Source organism: Agelaius phoeniceus, chromosome 16 (assembly GCF_051311805.1).
Source record: "Agelaius phoeniceus isolate bAgePho1 chromosome 16, bAgePho1.hap1, whole genome shotgun sequence".
Taxonomy (NCBI): Eukaryota; Metazoa; Chordata; class Aves; order Passeriformes; family Icteridae; genus Agelaius; species Agelaius phoeniceus.
The window spans coordinates 16,554,271-16,570,190 of record NC_135280.1 but is presented as its reverse complement, the minus strand read 5'-3'; the positions used below and the strand labels follow the sequence as shown (position 1 = coordinate 16,570,190).

General features: G+C 42.8%; 1 protein-coding gene across 27 annotated transcripts in view; it reads right to left on the bottom strand.

The window, feature by feature from the left end:
• The window catches only part of MAPK8IP3 (mitogen-activated protein kinase 8 interacting protein 3), a 78,961-nt gene that overhangs the window by 34,357 nt on the left and 28,684 nt on the right, over positions 1–15,920 (bottom strand). For 10 of the 27 annotated variants that reach the window (XM_077186915.1, XM_077186916.1, XM_077186919.1 and 7 more), the window contains exons 5-8: positions 14,032–14,055; positions 9,908–10,052; positions 4,434–4,683; positions 1,672–1,774 (exon numbers count right to left, since the gene is read on the bottom strand). In XM_077186915.1, coding sequence (XP_077043030.1) covers positions 1,672–1,774; positions 4,434–4,683; positions 9,908–10,052; positions 14,032–14,055 — 522 coding nt within the window. The remainder of the gene's footprint in view (positions 1–1,671; positions 1,775–4,433; positions 4,684–9,907; positions 10,053–14,031; positions 14,056–15,920) is intronic. The other 17 variants (XM_077186920.1, XM_077186926.1, XM_077186932.1 and 14 more) reach the window with 7 other exon arrangements.

The following is a 15,920-nucleotide window of genomic DNA, read 5'->3' as shown; positions in this document are numbered from 1 at the left end:
GCTTCTGATATTGCAGCCACAGCACACTGCAAAGAAGAGGAAAAAAAAGTTCATTTTTCAATTACAGAAAAATTCCAGCCACCCAGACATCTGAGAGCACTGAGGAAGTACAAATGGTGCTGTGATGGCACTGCAATTAATCAGTTCACACAATCCAATGGTCAATGGACAAATGAAAGAGAAACCATCACTCAGTCTGACCTGGAGACCTAAGTCAGACTGAACTTTCCTGTTCAAGATTCAGCTTTCAGAAGTATATGTATCATGAAAGCACTCTGCTTTCAGAGCAGCACACACACTTTTAGCAGTCCAAGTCAGGCTGTGTCTCCTGTAGCTCTCAAGTCTCACCACCTGGAGTAGAGATTCCTGCCTGAAGAGCTCCGGTGCACCAATCCTCTCTGTTTCCTTCTTTCCCCTGGATTTGACCAATTTTTTATCTGATCTCATCAGTCTTTTGTCTTCCCCACACTGAGCAGTTTCAACTCCCTAGATTCCTCCTGACCCTAAAAATAGTGCAGGTATCCTACATGTCCCAAGGAGAGCTTAATTGTGTGTGCCTTCCCAGATGAGAAATGCAGGTGTTACTGCTGCTCATACCCTTCTCAATGGGGGTGCTCAACAGGGCGGGCAAATCCAGTCCCGATTGGGACCATTAGATACTCTTGCCTTCACTCTGCCAGGGTACTGTATTTTCTGCATATCTGTAAGATTTTGGGGAGGTTTTTTGCTGATACAGTGCCAAATTACCCATTGGACAAGGGTAAAAGGTAAACTTTAGTAAAAACAAATCAAGGTACCTATGCCTCACAACAATGTGGTGCCAAAATTAATAGCCTTTAGGAAGCCTCCTATTTAGAACAAAATGGGTGATGGGTAGGGATCAGAGCAGCAGAATAGTTTAGTAAAAGTCTGATGATTCTTCTGAAAACTGTGTTGAGGATTCGTAACCACTCCTCAGTGCACTGATGGGTCATAATTGCTCTGACCAGCCTCACCTAGGAACTGCACCTACCCACTGGTCCCAGGGCTCCCTTTGACCTCAGGCCTACACCTTCAGTTCTTTGCTAAGATGCACCTGTCTTCAGTCCTGTCTCCTGCTGTTCTTGGGTAGCACTGGAACTGAATTCACACCCTTGCTTTGTCTGGGGCTGCTGACAGGGCTCACTACCAGTGATCTGAGCCTCCCTGCTCAGAGCCTGTGGGATTGGGATTTCTGAGGTTACCTCTGTTTGTCCTCCCTTGGAGGGGGGGCAGCCCCGCCTCCTCAGATACTTGACAAAATTAGAACTGAAAGAAACTTGAGGTTTTAAAATGGAATTCAGAACTGAGGTTTTATTGGACAAATGCACCTTTTCCCTATTCCTGACAGCTTAAGACCATGTTCTCTTTTCTTGTCTTAAAACTTCTGCTGCTCCATCATCTCTCCAAACTCCCAGACCAGTAAGGTAAATGAGTCCAGTCCTGGGTCAGCTGTACACATCCTCCTGCAGATCACCAGCAGGCATCTTCCTTTTGGAGAACCCAAAGCAGGTCAGGACCTCTGATATTAGGCAGAATATATGGACCGTCTCAAAAAGCTGCATTGTGAGCTCACTATGAGCCAGAGCATCCATTCATCACTACTCATGAAGCCAAGTGACAGAGCACACAGGGTAAAGTCACAATCAGTACCTGCTACCCGTGCGCTCCAGGCGGGGATCCTGACACATATCCAGCTCTGGGGTGGAATCAATGATGTCCTGGACATCGGACCACTCATCGCTGCTGCCCATCCCTAGGTAAGACAGTACAGATCACATACAGGATTAGGACTTCCAGAGAATGGTATTTCTTGAAGGGACTTTTACAGCTTTGAATATTGAGATTTCAAAATTTCATGGTGCCATGTTCAGAGTCTTAAAATCAGAACAGAAAGTGGTTGAAGGTGGTCTCTCAATTCCAGAGCAGGAACACCATAAGCATTCCCCTTCCCACCTCCATTCCAAATCATCACTAAACTCATTGCCCTGAACACACACTAAAATGGGATCAGCAGAAATATTTTATCCATTGAAGTAAATTCTAAAACTCCTTTTTTATCTGCCAATAAAAAACTCCTCCATCCCCACATAGCATTAGCTGAGCTTGAAGGCAACACAGTGATTTTCTGTACAGCTTCATAGAAATTACTATTGTTAGGAACTCGCACTATTTAGTTTTAACAGAAATAGGTTTTCAATACAGATTTTCAAGTCTGCACTGGTTTAGATACCCATTACAGTGAAACTTGACTTCAAAACTGATAAATGAAATCTGGTTTGTGTGTAATCTACAACCTGAAGCCAATATTTAAAGAATAAGGAATTTCTTCCTCTTGTCAAGTCCTGTTTACTGAACACCAAACTCTTCAAAAGCCCAGACTTTAACCTATTCTGAACAAGCAACATGAACACTGTGTCTGTTCACACAAAGAATTTCTGAAAGATTAATGACCTAATTTGTGAATTACATTAGTCCCTCAATGAACTTAGATGTGACATTTTTGACCTTTCCAGACAATCTCAGTAGCCAAATATACAAAGTCCATGACAATTGAAGTGTTAATTTCTTTCAGGCTGGCATTGTGCCAGCTGGCAGCAAACCCAGGCTGGAAGACAAAGTGTGATGTGGATCTTTTGCCAAAGGAGGCATCCACACCCAGTGGGTCAAACACAAGCACAGCCTTCCTCAACTTCATTTTACCAAGCTGGGAAGTTTTTCTGCAAGTACCTCTGAGTAGCATTTTTGGTAGTTCAGCCCTAAGGCACATGCATCACTGACAGACATTTTAATTAGAGATGCATAAAATACATGATTAAAATTATGGGTATCACTTCTTAAGCATGGAGAATTGATTTCTTATTAGGGGTGAGAAATAGCTGAAGGGTTGAATATGCAGACCACATAAGGAAGCCATAACTATCTGCTTTGAGCAAATTCCACAATATCACACTTCCACCAAGAAAGTGGGGGGAAAAAATGGTTCCACTTCACAATTGCACACATAAAAAAAGACATTATTTTGACCCACGAAAACTGTTGATAGTAAATGAGCTTGTAAAGCAGCAACTGTAAAAATCAGGGTATTTATAGGGCATTCAAACTACTGACATCCATGCTTAGCTTTCCTGATACAAGTGTTTCATGGTCTTGCCTTGGTCAGCATCACAGCCAGACCACAATTGAACAGCAGGCTGTTCAGAACCCATATGCTTCCATGGACAACTATCCTAGTCTCTGACAGATGGACATCTGTGACCCTGAGGGCCTGTGACCCTCAGGAAAATGAAAATACAGATTGGGACTCAGTCTCCTCTCCTCTCTCAGTTCTCCTTCAGTGCTACAGCAAAAGATGTTATATGTTGGTTTATGGTCTTACTTCATTAGAACCAGCTTGTGAATGTTACCAGAGGAATTTCTGCTTCAGTAATAACTTAGTTATAACTTCTGCTTCCCAAGGAATAACTTGGATAAGAAGATTATCAGCTGGTTCAGATGCCAACCTCATAGACCTATGTTTACCCCTGTGCTCCTGCATATTAACCTAATGACCTTTGATAAATCTTACAGTCCTTTTATATTTTAAGTTCATGACCTGTAAAACAGATCACTTCTCATTTCTGATGGCCACTGCAAGACTCACAATCCAGGGTAGACCTGCTCAGACACTGCATGGGCACAGCTGAAGGGCTTTTATCATGTTATTAAATCATTTATTTATTTAACAGCCTGGTGCTAAAGCTTAGGGAATGGCTTTCCTGACAAAAAATCATGAATTCAAATTACTAAAGTACTCTGGAAAATGGAGAGACAACAACTGTAACTTCCACAGGTGTGGGAGTGTTCTTATATGAGAAAAAGGCTAAAAAAAATCAGCTAATTTAGCTGAGAAAAACAGCTGGATACAATTATTTTAAGCAAATCAGAGTGTGGGATAAGAGCACAAAGGGAAAATAATTATTTAATCTCATGAACAAATTTGACATTTGAACAACTGAATATAAAATACTTACGAATAAATACAGACAGAAAACTAAATATAAGCTTTTAACTTTCATATTGATGAGATCCAGGAACAGCTTCCCAAAAGCTCAGCCTAAGACATGACTTGAGTGCTCATGAAAGAGGTTCCAAGACATGAATGCATATCACTGCAGGGAACTGAACTCAGTAACCTGTTCCCATTCTGTGAATTTGTGAAATTACTCACATAACTGATGTTTTCAAAAATTAGCTACGCAGAAAACTGCTAACATCCAATTAACCCTGTCTCATTCATGTACCTTTCCAAGTCAGGCTTCCTCAAATTCTATACTTACAGTGCAATCTCCCAGCCTCTCCCTGTAACAGAGAGACACAAGCACTGGTAAGTTGATTATGTTAGTGACCAAGTACCTGAGCTCCAGCTGCCATACCTATGCTGACGTTCCTCATCTCCTGTGTGACCTGGACTTCCATGTTCCGGCTGTTACGCTTTTCTCGTGCCCTCTTATTGCTCTTGGTGGTGCCATTGGTGTACTCGCTGATGGGCTGGATGCTCTCATTCAGAGGGGTGACAGCAGCAGAGGGCACAGATGATGTGGGAGTGTTGGACTTGGTTCCCGTGGTGCTCGGTGTGGCAGCTGCTGAGGACTGCCCAGATTCAGACATTTCATCTTGGGGGCACTATGGCAATTCCAGGGCAGCAGAACAGAAAGGGAAAAACACAATTACACATTTCAGTAAGTCCCATTTGCTGGTGTATGGCTGCCTTAAAGCATTATGAGCATGGTTCTTGCTCATTGTAACAGTTACATGTCCCATTGTTTGCTGGTGACACAGGGCACTACCACCACAGTGAAGCAGCGAGTTCTCGTGCTGAGCTCAACAAGCAAATCCCACCTGTAGAAAGGGCTGATAACCTTCTTCAATAAGGCTGATAACTCCTTCAATACTGAATACTGGTCTTCACAAATCACATTGGTATGTGATCTCAAGAAAGGTGGCCTTCCTTATCACAGGTGAAAAGCACCTGTAGCTCACACTGAGTACATTGAAAGCTGAAGGGCTTTGGCACTTGCAGCAAACTAGGCCAGTGTTTCCCAAGGCTGGAAGGCAATATGCATATTGCTTGGGAAGGATATGAAGTGGCCTCTTAGAAGTCTTGACCGATGTCATTACAGTAAGCCACCAACACATCTAGATGAGAAAACAGCAAACTGGTTTTGCCACTAAACTGCAGAAGCAGAGTGGACACTGATCTGGGATACTCTGGCTTGTCTGACACAGGAGACCTATGTTCCCAAAACACCTTATACATAGCTAGGCAGGCATGGGTCCAGCTTGAGAATACAGCATAAACAGGTGTGGTCTCCCACTTCCAAATAGCAGGATGATAATACCCAAGAATTCAGAAAGGTGAGAAATGAACACAGGAGATGGATTCTCAGTATGAATGTGCAAAATGGCTCTTGGTTCAAACAGACATTATGGCCCCACTTCTTCTACCATCACCTCTTGAGGAACAGGGAGTCTTCAAGGCTCTGGCAGGGTTTTACACTGTAAGCTGTGCTTGTAAATTAAAGCACACTGCTTCAGTCAGACAAGGAATGCCCTGACTAGCGCCATGACCTCTCTCAGACTCAAAGGAGATTTCCCCAGGCTTAAGGGCAGCCCGCCCTAATTACTGCCTGCAGGGAGGTGACATAGTTAATGCTGAGAGTTATATGCGACAGTGAGTTGCGATTGGGTGCAGTGGCATTCACCTGCACATCCAGACCCAGCTTTCATCTTCACCACTGGCCTTTCGCCTCCTGTGCAAGTACTAGAGAGATCCTGGTTCTGCTCAGAGGCTGCTCTGAGCCCCCAAACCTCAAAGCTGTGACAGGGTTTCACTTTTCTCATCTGGAAGTCTCGTTCTCTTGTACTAATAACAGCTTCACAACATGACAAAAAAATCCAATATGGGATGAGTGAGAAGACTGAAAAAAAATGGTGACTTAACCCTTTGCAGCCTTATTTTTTTAAAATCTGGAATTTTATTAAGATCTTCCTTTAATTAGACTGGCCTCTGTATGCTTATCTTAAAATGCTTTGCTGCACACTGCACTACAGAAGTCTAAAGGTTTACACTGCACCTGCGCATCTATATTGGAAACTTTGGTTTTTTACAATGGCCCTACCATTAAATGCAATCCACATTTTGTGCATTTTCCGCATTGTTAGTCCAAACAGCACCCACATTCCCACATGAATATCCAAACCATCTCCCTTCAATTATGCTGGTTTCAGCATCAAGACTGAGATGAGAACTTTGCACTTAGGCTGTTACATGTGAAAACCACACTTCCTACCTCTACTTCACATTCCTGATTTAGGTGCTACTTTCCCAGTATGTAAAGAAAAAAAAGAGTCAAATAGGATTTTTGATAATAAATAGGCTCCAGTAAGCTTTGGACTATCTCAACTGCAGTTTGCCTTCTGTGCTTTCAGATGTACAAAGGGACAAAGATTATCAAGTGTGAAGTGCAACCATAAAACCTCTTTCCTCAAACAAAACTGCTGTTGGATGAAAGATTTCAGGGATGTTCTTGGACCCACTCTAAGTCTATGAGAATAAGCAAAGTTCAGAAGCATCTTAGTTGTGTAAGAGACACCTAGGTGGGTCCACTCCACTTGTCATTCCTTGTTCTTATGAACCAGATGTCATTCAAAAGCCCTGGATCATCAGTGTCTATAGAGTAATATTTGTATCAGCAATATCCTGTAACTTCTTGTTTATTGACATAACCTGCCCCTTACCCTGAACACCTGAATAAGTAATTACCCCAGTCTTTCACTACTCTTTGGTTACAGATGTGAGTTTTGTACTTCCCTAGAAAACACACTTTATCAACCTTCCAACCTGCATTGGAGAAATTCCTCCCAAATGTATGTACTACCAATGTGCTCCTCTTCACAGCCCAGAAGCCGGTATCTTCCTTCTACTGTCTGAGGGCTCTGTTAATGCTAAATATCATGCTAAGAGTACAGCTCTTCTCTCCAGCACAGGAGGCATTCTCCAAAACCCACAGCTCACCCAACGAATAATCTCCACAGCCACCACTTACCTAAGGCCATACCTGTAAACCTCCTAAACATCAACTGTGTAGTAGTGACCTCCAAAATGCATTGTAAAGGCCCAACATTCATAGCAGTCATATGTCACCATGAGAAGCCACAATTGTATGGTTATAACACTGAAAGCATAGTACATAAAAACAAAAACGTTAAGGACTTTAAACCTCCAAAACACTGTATAAAATAAATGTAAAACTGAATGCAAAAATAAAATAATGACAACGACTAAAATAGAATATAGTAATAAAAAGTAAACAAGGACACTTAAAATGTATGTACAGCATGGCCTCATGAAGAAGGAAAACTAGTGAGAATAGTCAGGTACATACTGGGAAGGTGAGTCATGTGTGAGTGATGTCAGCAAAATATCAGACCTTTGAAGAAGAGGCAAGGGAGGCATGAGCCATGCCCTCTGAGAAGTCAATCATGCAGAGGATTTAAGAGATAGCATTTCAGTCACAGAGTGTGCAAGAAGCTTGTGGGAGGAAAATCTCCATTCCAAACTAGCAAGTCAGTCCATCACATCCTTTAATTATTCATGAATTTGCTCCATACTCAGGAAATTCTCCATAACAGGCTACCCATCCAAGTCTTCCACAGCACAAGCTCCTTAGGTCCATTGTACCATCTAGCCTCCTTTATCCCAGCATTCCACTCTGAGTCTCCCTAACAAGCACCAACATGAATCCCAGCATGATACATTTTGGCACAGCACACTGATAGTTCTGCACAAAGCTTTCTTGGAACCAGATTTTTTTGACCTGATACCACCATCACCACCAAATAACTAAGAGATCCAGTCAGTAATCGCAGAATGGTTTGGGTTGGAAAGAATCTTAAGCATCACCTAGTACCAACCCCTGTGCAGGGTGTCTTCCCTGACCAAAGCAGAACAACCTCTATTACCTGAACTTGGACACCAAAGCTTCCCACTTATCTGGGTTGCTGCTGCATTCTCCTGCAATGCAGATGGCTGGGTTACTTCTTTTGCAAGTTCTCAGTGGGACCACTGCAAGAATTAGACCTTAGCAAGGCTGTGGAAGATAGATCTAACCACAGTGTCCATGCAGCTCTTCTCCAAAAACTAACCCCCACTGCCCAGCCTGATCACTGGAAGGTCTGTTCACACTAAAGTGTGCAGCACTGCCTGGAGAGCCTGAGGAATAATGGATTCCAGAGGTCGGCTGGGCTCCATACATTTTGGTTGTGCTGGCACAGCACTAGTATGAAGAAACACATTCATGCTCTGTCCTCATTTCCACCATCCATTTTTATGCTATTGTACTGTGGCACTGCTATTCCCTAATTCCAGGCAGAGCTTTCCAGAAATGACTGTAGGATCTGAATGGCATTCTGCAAGTTGCTACATTTCCCAAAATTCTGTGCCTCTAACATTACAGTAAGGACCGGATTCCAACCTTCAATCCTAGGCAAAGATATTTTGGATTTCCAAATTCCACAATGGCAGAGAGCTGACAAAGTGCTGACATTTGTGCTATGCTAGGCCTGGCTGCTTTACAGACATAGTGTTAAAAAAATTACCTTGCTACTTTGTTTTCTGAGTAGAAATTGATAATTTGTCTATGCATCAAGAAGGCCACTGCTGTAGAGTCCCTCATGTGAAAGCCCGTTCATGGAATCTGGAGACATGTAGAATGGATGGAACAAGCTGGGTATTTCTTTTCTATCTCCTCTTTGCCTTTAAGGCATCAATGTAGTTTACAGGATCAGTGATTCAAAACTTCACAAAAGGAGGTCAGTCCTTACATGTGACACATAAAACAGCTGATGTTCTATGAATTCCAAGCAAAGTGAAGGTAAATTTAATCAGACACTTTTGAAGTAAAGCAGAAGCTCTGTGAGATACCAGTGGACACACTGAGCTGTGCTCAGCAGAGAAACCAGTGGCTCTCAGACCTGTCACCAGGCATTTGTGGAAAGTCATTTAAAGAGAAGGATTTGGTAGGATCCTGAGCACAAAGACTTTGCAAAGTTCACATGTACAGCTCATGGGAAATGCATGGACCATGCAGAGCCTAATCTGTCAGACCAATCTCTGAATAGTGGAGAGGAGACCCCTAAACGGCAGAGCAGAGCACAAGATGTGTCAGGCAGCCCCATGAGCTGCTCCAGTGCAGGTGCAACGCTGTGAGGATTTTGGAAGACCTGGTGCAGAAGGCAGAGCAGTAATGGTGACAGATGTACTGAAGGTAGACAGTCCAAGTCTAGAGCAGTGACTAGGCATAAGAGGAACGTAAGACCTTTAAGCACAGTGCAAGAATTGGGCATTCAGACAGGATAAGAAGGAGCCCTTCTTAGTGAATACAGGAAGGCCAGGAGATCAGAAAAAAATGACAAACACTTAAGGGCAAGTGCAACCCAATGCCTGGCCCCACCTGAGTTGCAGAACCATTGCCCTTATCAAAGCAGAGAGAAGGGACAGGTTCTACCATGTCCTCTCCCAAATAAGCTATTAAGAAGTGAAGAATTTCTCTTCACTCAATCCCTAACTGCCTCCACATACATCCCTCTCAACTTGGGGCCAGCCAAGTAAAGGAGATTAACCCTGAGACAAAGCAGCATGAGGAGCTGTGTCAAATCCTTCCTGCATCATATGCCAGATCTGAAGAAGAATATCCTCCCACCTCTAGCAGCGCTACTATGGGAGCAAACACAAAGGGAGAGGCTGCAAAGGGTTACGGACACAGATTGTCTCTAGCTTAATGAAAACGTGAGATGTTAGCAACAGTGAAGGAGTGGGAAACCCTTGCTCTGTGATGGTCTAGAAAACCTTGTAGCTGGAGTTGGACTGCAGCTGGCCGAGGTCACTCAGGTGCCAGTGGTCTAGTGTTGGGACGATCTTGGCCCCTATCTGTCCACGTACCATGCCATCAGCGAGGGGGAAGACATTCAGGGAGTTGGGACGTTCCTTCCTGCTAAAGAGACAAACAGGGAGAGAGAGGAAAGTGTGTTAGCTGTGTACAAGGTTCTGATAGAAAACAAACAGCACACTAGTGTATATGAAATACTAGTTACTAGAAACTGGACTGCAACTGTTACCCTCACATGGCAGCTGTCTGAACTCTGAACTCCCACACTTCCTTGGTGCTGGCTCTCAGTCCCATGGTGTTACTGCTAGACTAATACCTTCTCCTGAGGAAATTCTAAGATGGAGGGGGTCAGTGGCCATTAACAGTACAACTGACTGCTCAATCAGTATGAGAAATTTGGAGGAACGTGAAAGTGCAGCCAATTTAAGTCAGTGCTTCTGAGAAACAGAGGTACTGGAGGAAAATAAGCCACGGCAAACAACTCTCACAGCAAGAAAATAAAAGCTCCATAGCTACTAGAGATGTCACCACAGGGTGAGGAATAAGGCTTTTAAGTGTCATCTACATGAAACTTATGACATTCCACCCCAAAACTGGTGAGCTTCAACAACAGGAACAAGAGGGGTTGGATCACTTCCAATTTTAAGCAAGGAAGAGAGTATTTGTATTCATTATCTCCCTTGCTACCTATATTACAATGCACTCACAATTCAAAAACTAAACAAATATATAAATAAATGCAACATGCATATTGCTAGGTGTCCCTAAGTGTGTTCTGTTCATCCTCTCCTTTCTGGCAACTGCAGGGACTCACTAGCTGCAGGTCTGATTCTGAACAAAAAAGCTGGCACAGATTTTGAGACCAAGCTTCAGTGGGAGAAAATCTAGAGCAAGCAGAGGAGGTGGAAAGGCTGTGGCACCAGCTTGCCAAACCCAGCAAATGGTTCAGGGTATCTCTAATTGACTCCAGCCCCTGCAGAGCTGAACTAAAATGATTCTCTGTGTGATGTGCACCCATACTTGGACTCAATCCTATTTCACCTATTCCTGCACAGGGCTTCTGCTTAATCTTGGGAGTGTGATGAAATCTGCTCTTCTGTAGCACACTGTTAGTAACTCCACGTGCCTTTCTGTAATGACCATCAGCATTGGGTGTCATGCCCAGGCTGGTAAACAAGCGCAGCCACCTCACCTGTGACCACGGCAAACAACTGCTACAGGGCCCCTGGGACAGAGCAAACACACTAACACAGGGAGTGGTAGACCAGCCAGCTCTTTTAGGAAGGACAGAGATGGAGTGTCCAGCAGAGTAGACAAAGTTTGCTGAGAGAAACCACAGTGCCCAACCTTCTCACTCTAAGCACTGCTCAGCCACCACAGCATGATGCATTGCTGCATCAGTGCCTACCTCAAATAGGCAAAAAGGCCTCCTGTGGCCTGTCCTGGATAGGCAAGATGGGGCAGAAAGGTATTTCCAGCATGGCCTGCTTGGCATGCACTCTTCCTAGGAATCTGCACTAAAATCCTCTCCTGAAGATACTAGACTCATACATGGAAGTTTCATACACAAACCCTCTCAGAAAGGAGGCATGTAACTAGATTTTGGAGGAACACAAATCACTGATAAAACATCATTAACCTTCTCACAGGTAACAAGCAATAGAACAAGAGGAAATGTCCTCAAGTTGTACCAGCGTAGATTCAGGTTGGATATTGCAGAAAATTTCTTCACTCAAAGACTGGTTAAGCATAGAAACCTGTTGCTCAGGGCAGTAATGGAGTCACAATCCCCAGAAGCATTCAAAAGGCGTGTGGATGTGGCACTTTGCGATATGATTTAGTGGGTGTGAGGGCATCCAGTTGAAGGTCAGATTTGATGACCTTCGAGGTCTTTTCCAACCATAATAATTCTATCATTCTCCACAGATTCAAACCCAGACTTCTATGTGATAGGAATTGCCAGTTTCCTTGTAACTTTTCCTTTCCACTACCAAAGGCATCTTGCTATTTGTGACTTAAATAACTGCTGAAGGTTTAGTGAAAACATTCTACTGCTGTTTGTCCCAGTTTATGACTGTAACTTGCCACTTACATCTGCTCCTACTAGGTCATGATGCCAAAGGACAATTACCTCTGCCTGTCTGCTGTAGGTACTTCTCTTTATCCCACTGCTATCATTCCAAGGACCTGAAAGCTTCTAACAGCTGGGTTTCAAGTTTCTACAAAAGCTTACTAGGCAAATATTTCTCCTCCTAGGAAATCTTCACCCTGGTGCTGATACAAGCACCACAGAAACTAGAGTTAATTATATGTAAGAGATCATAAAGGCATTCAAAACTGGAAATCAGAACCACTTTATGCTACAATATCAGAAAATTCTTATATAGTTATACAGTTTATATATATAGTTATACAGTTTATATATATCAGTTATACAGTTTAAGAAATAACCCAAGGATCCCTAAGAGTCTACTTCCAAAAAAAATCTCTCTTTTTATGCAGAAAACAAAAAACTTGGGCCATTTTTTGAGATGCTTTAACCATTAGTTTTATATCTTTCCTTTTCTTCAGGACTGAATTATAGTTTTAAGAGAGTCTTGCTTTCACAGGTTTATGGAGCAGGAGGAAGTTTCCTATAACGTTCATTTATAGGACAGTCCTTGTCAAACCAGTGGTGCAGCCAGAATATCCTAGTGACTATGCTGGAATGACTTGACGTAACTCACTGACAGTACTGAGACATAAAAGTTGCCCCCCAAAGTATGCTGACAGACATTAAATTATACGTTTTCTTTTTTGTTGATATGTAAACACATACATACTTAACACACAAGGAAATACAGGAGCCACCAAATGGAGAGGAAATGTGTTAATTTCACAATCCCTGTTAAAGAGGTACAGGGTCTCTATAGCATCAGAAGCTGTAGAATCTTCAGGAAAGAATTTTAGCACAGACTGTTAGGAAATTTCCTTGATGAGTTTCTTTGGAAACACCTTCAAGCCTCTTCAAAACCTCCCAGGAAAGGGGAAGGAAGAGCTAACTCTAGTTTTGCAGTCCTGAAGCTGGCTACCAAATTTAAATGCAAATAAATTTAAAGTATCCTCATTTAGACTCATCCTGGTCTAAACTTTTGAGTGCTGCAGTTGCTCTCACATACCCAAATCTTTCCAGGATCAGCCAGGGTGAGTCTTAACACTTGATAGTTCCACCTTGAGTTACAAGGTGAACAGCACACTCTCCAATAAAGGTTTGCAGCAGCCAAAACCTGAATTAGGATGTTCTACAAGCAACATCCTAAAGTTTACAAAACATAACAAAACCACAGTTTGTTTGCCAGCGTTTAAAGAGGAGAGCTAGTCTCTTTGAAGGCTCTGTGCACAGCACTCCCTGACCAATCATCAGCCAAAAGTGCCATTGGAAACTTACTGACACTGACATTTGTTCTACTTCCACTCAAAAATCAGGCATGGCTTGCTCTCTAGTGTAAAATAAGAGAGAAGAAATTTATTGGAACCTGAGGGAATTGCATGAAGCTGTGTCAGGGGAGTTTTAGGCTGAATTTCAGTAAAAGGCTCTTCCCCCAGATGGTGGTGGGCACTGAAGAGGCTCCCCAGGGAATGGTCATGACCCCAGGGCTGCCAGAGCTCCAGAAGCATTTGGACAACGCTCTGAGTCACAGGATGGGATTGTTGGGGTGTCTGTGGAGGGGCACGAGCTGGATTTGATAATCCTTATGGGCCCCTCCCAAATCAGGATATTCTACAATTCCACAGATCTATGATTCTATGACTTTTAAAACATTAGGAGATGTGAAGTGTAAACATCCCATCCCAGACATCTGATCCTGTTTTGGGAACAAACTTGCTTGTCTTCTGCATTTGCACGCACAAGCTTCTCCCTGCTGCATTATCCCAGCTCCATGGCTCCCTCAGCGCCCCTGAACCAGCAAGTCCAGCACAGGTGCCAGTGGACACAAAGAGCAAATATGCCAGTACAATACATTCCCAGCATCACACTGTCACCACTCCACAGCAACCTACAACACTTGGATTAATGAAGTACAGATGCAGCAATAGGATTTACCTTTTCCTCCAGGACTGGCGATGACTGCAGTGACAAACATAACAGCCAAACAGCAGCAATTCCACAAAAAGCAAGACAAAAAGAACAACCATTAGAGAGCAAATGTCATGCAAACGTGCAACCTAACACAGACACAAGGTACACATGCACTGCAACCCCCATGCCACATGGAAGTAGGTACTGTGGATGTGACAGCCTGGTCAGAGAAGGAGAAAACTAAGTAAGTTTTCCCAGAATTGGTCTGACATACTTTAGGGAGTTGAAGATAAACAATGATAGCTTATTTTCATAAACAACCTGCAGGTGGTGTTTTCCTACTCTCTGTTTTCTTGGTTTTCTCAACAATTCCTTATAAGAAGGGCATCTTGGTAATTAGCCAATCAGGTGAAATGTATTGATTAATTGATCAACCAGGTCTATCTATATCAGAACAATGTATAAAAGAGGATCTGAAGTAAAGAGGTGAGCTTTATGCAAACCAGCCTTCTGGAGAGTCTGTGTCGTTTCTTATTCAATAGCGACAGGTACAAACTCATTAACATCTTTTGGATGGCCATTAATACACACCACCCCCACAAAAGTTGCAGCACAAACTTCTCCCTAGCCCCATTTATTTTAAATAAATGCACCCAAATTTGGTTTGCAGGTCATGAGAAATTATGCCTATCCCCCCACCCAGTGCACTAAGATCCACAAACACCGGTGTTCCTCCCTCCAGCTGTGCAATTACATCAAAACACACCTGGCCCAGCTGCTGTGCACAAGCACAACAAACAGAGCTACACACGCACACACCCAAAAACACACACACACACACACACACACACACACACACACACACACGCAAAGCTGAAAATTAACTAAAAACTCCCATTTCCCACTGGTAGCTCCTAGACTTGGATCACAGTCCCATCACGGGCTTTTCACATGCAGTTTTTCTCTCCAAGGACACTAGCAATGTGCCACACTTAAAGGATAAAAGACAAACTTCTCTGACATGAAAAGGTAATTCTTGATGAAAATTTTGCCCTTCACCAACTGAGACTGGCAGTGTTGTAGATACTACCAGCAACACTTTTCACTGGGCCACTCTTTCATGGAATGTTAACATAAAGCCATAATTAATATCAGCTTATTCAAGAGTCAGGGAAGTAAAAGCTTTTAAGCTTTTTAGAAAGGAAGAAATTAAAACCGATTTCTACTACGCAGTCCAGCTCAGGAGTTGGACTTCAATGATGCTTGTGGCTCCCTTTCAACTCAGGACATTCTATGATTCTATGACTCAAAGCTGGCAGGTGCACACAGGATTCACCCTTTAAAAGAGAGATGTTCTAAGTTTGCTTTTGCCTATGGTACTTTTAGATTTTACTGTAAGCACTTCCACAGATATATTCTTACTTCCAGAAGTGTAAGCTGGGAGAGAAACAAGCCTAACACACTTATCCCATTCCATCTCTAAGACTAGGATCAGATCATGTTCTGGGAACTCATTCTGGATTTCCAGACTGAGGGATAGAAAAGAAGGAAGAAAAACAGTCTGATAAGGGAAATTTTATGAATGGATGAGCATTTACAAGCTACTGGTTCTTTTTAGACCATGTCCTCTCAAGCTTTCTACACCCCTTATCTGCCTAGGAAAGCTGACATCTAGCTTTTTTTTTGTTTTTCTCAATTGATTCCTATATTTTAGACAATTTATTTCTAACACTGCAAGAAGGGAGGAAAATCCCTTTCTTGGACATAAGTAGGATTTTTGGTGACTGATAGAAAGCTTCCTCTGAAAGAACAACATGAAAAAATCCTGTAATGGCTAATGCATTTAATTGCTACAGTTTTGCTGCCTATCCCACATACAAAGACATGCAAACACACAAACATTTTATTTGACA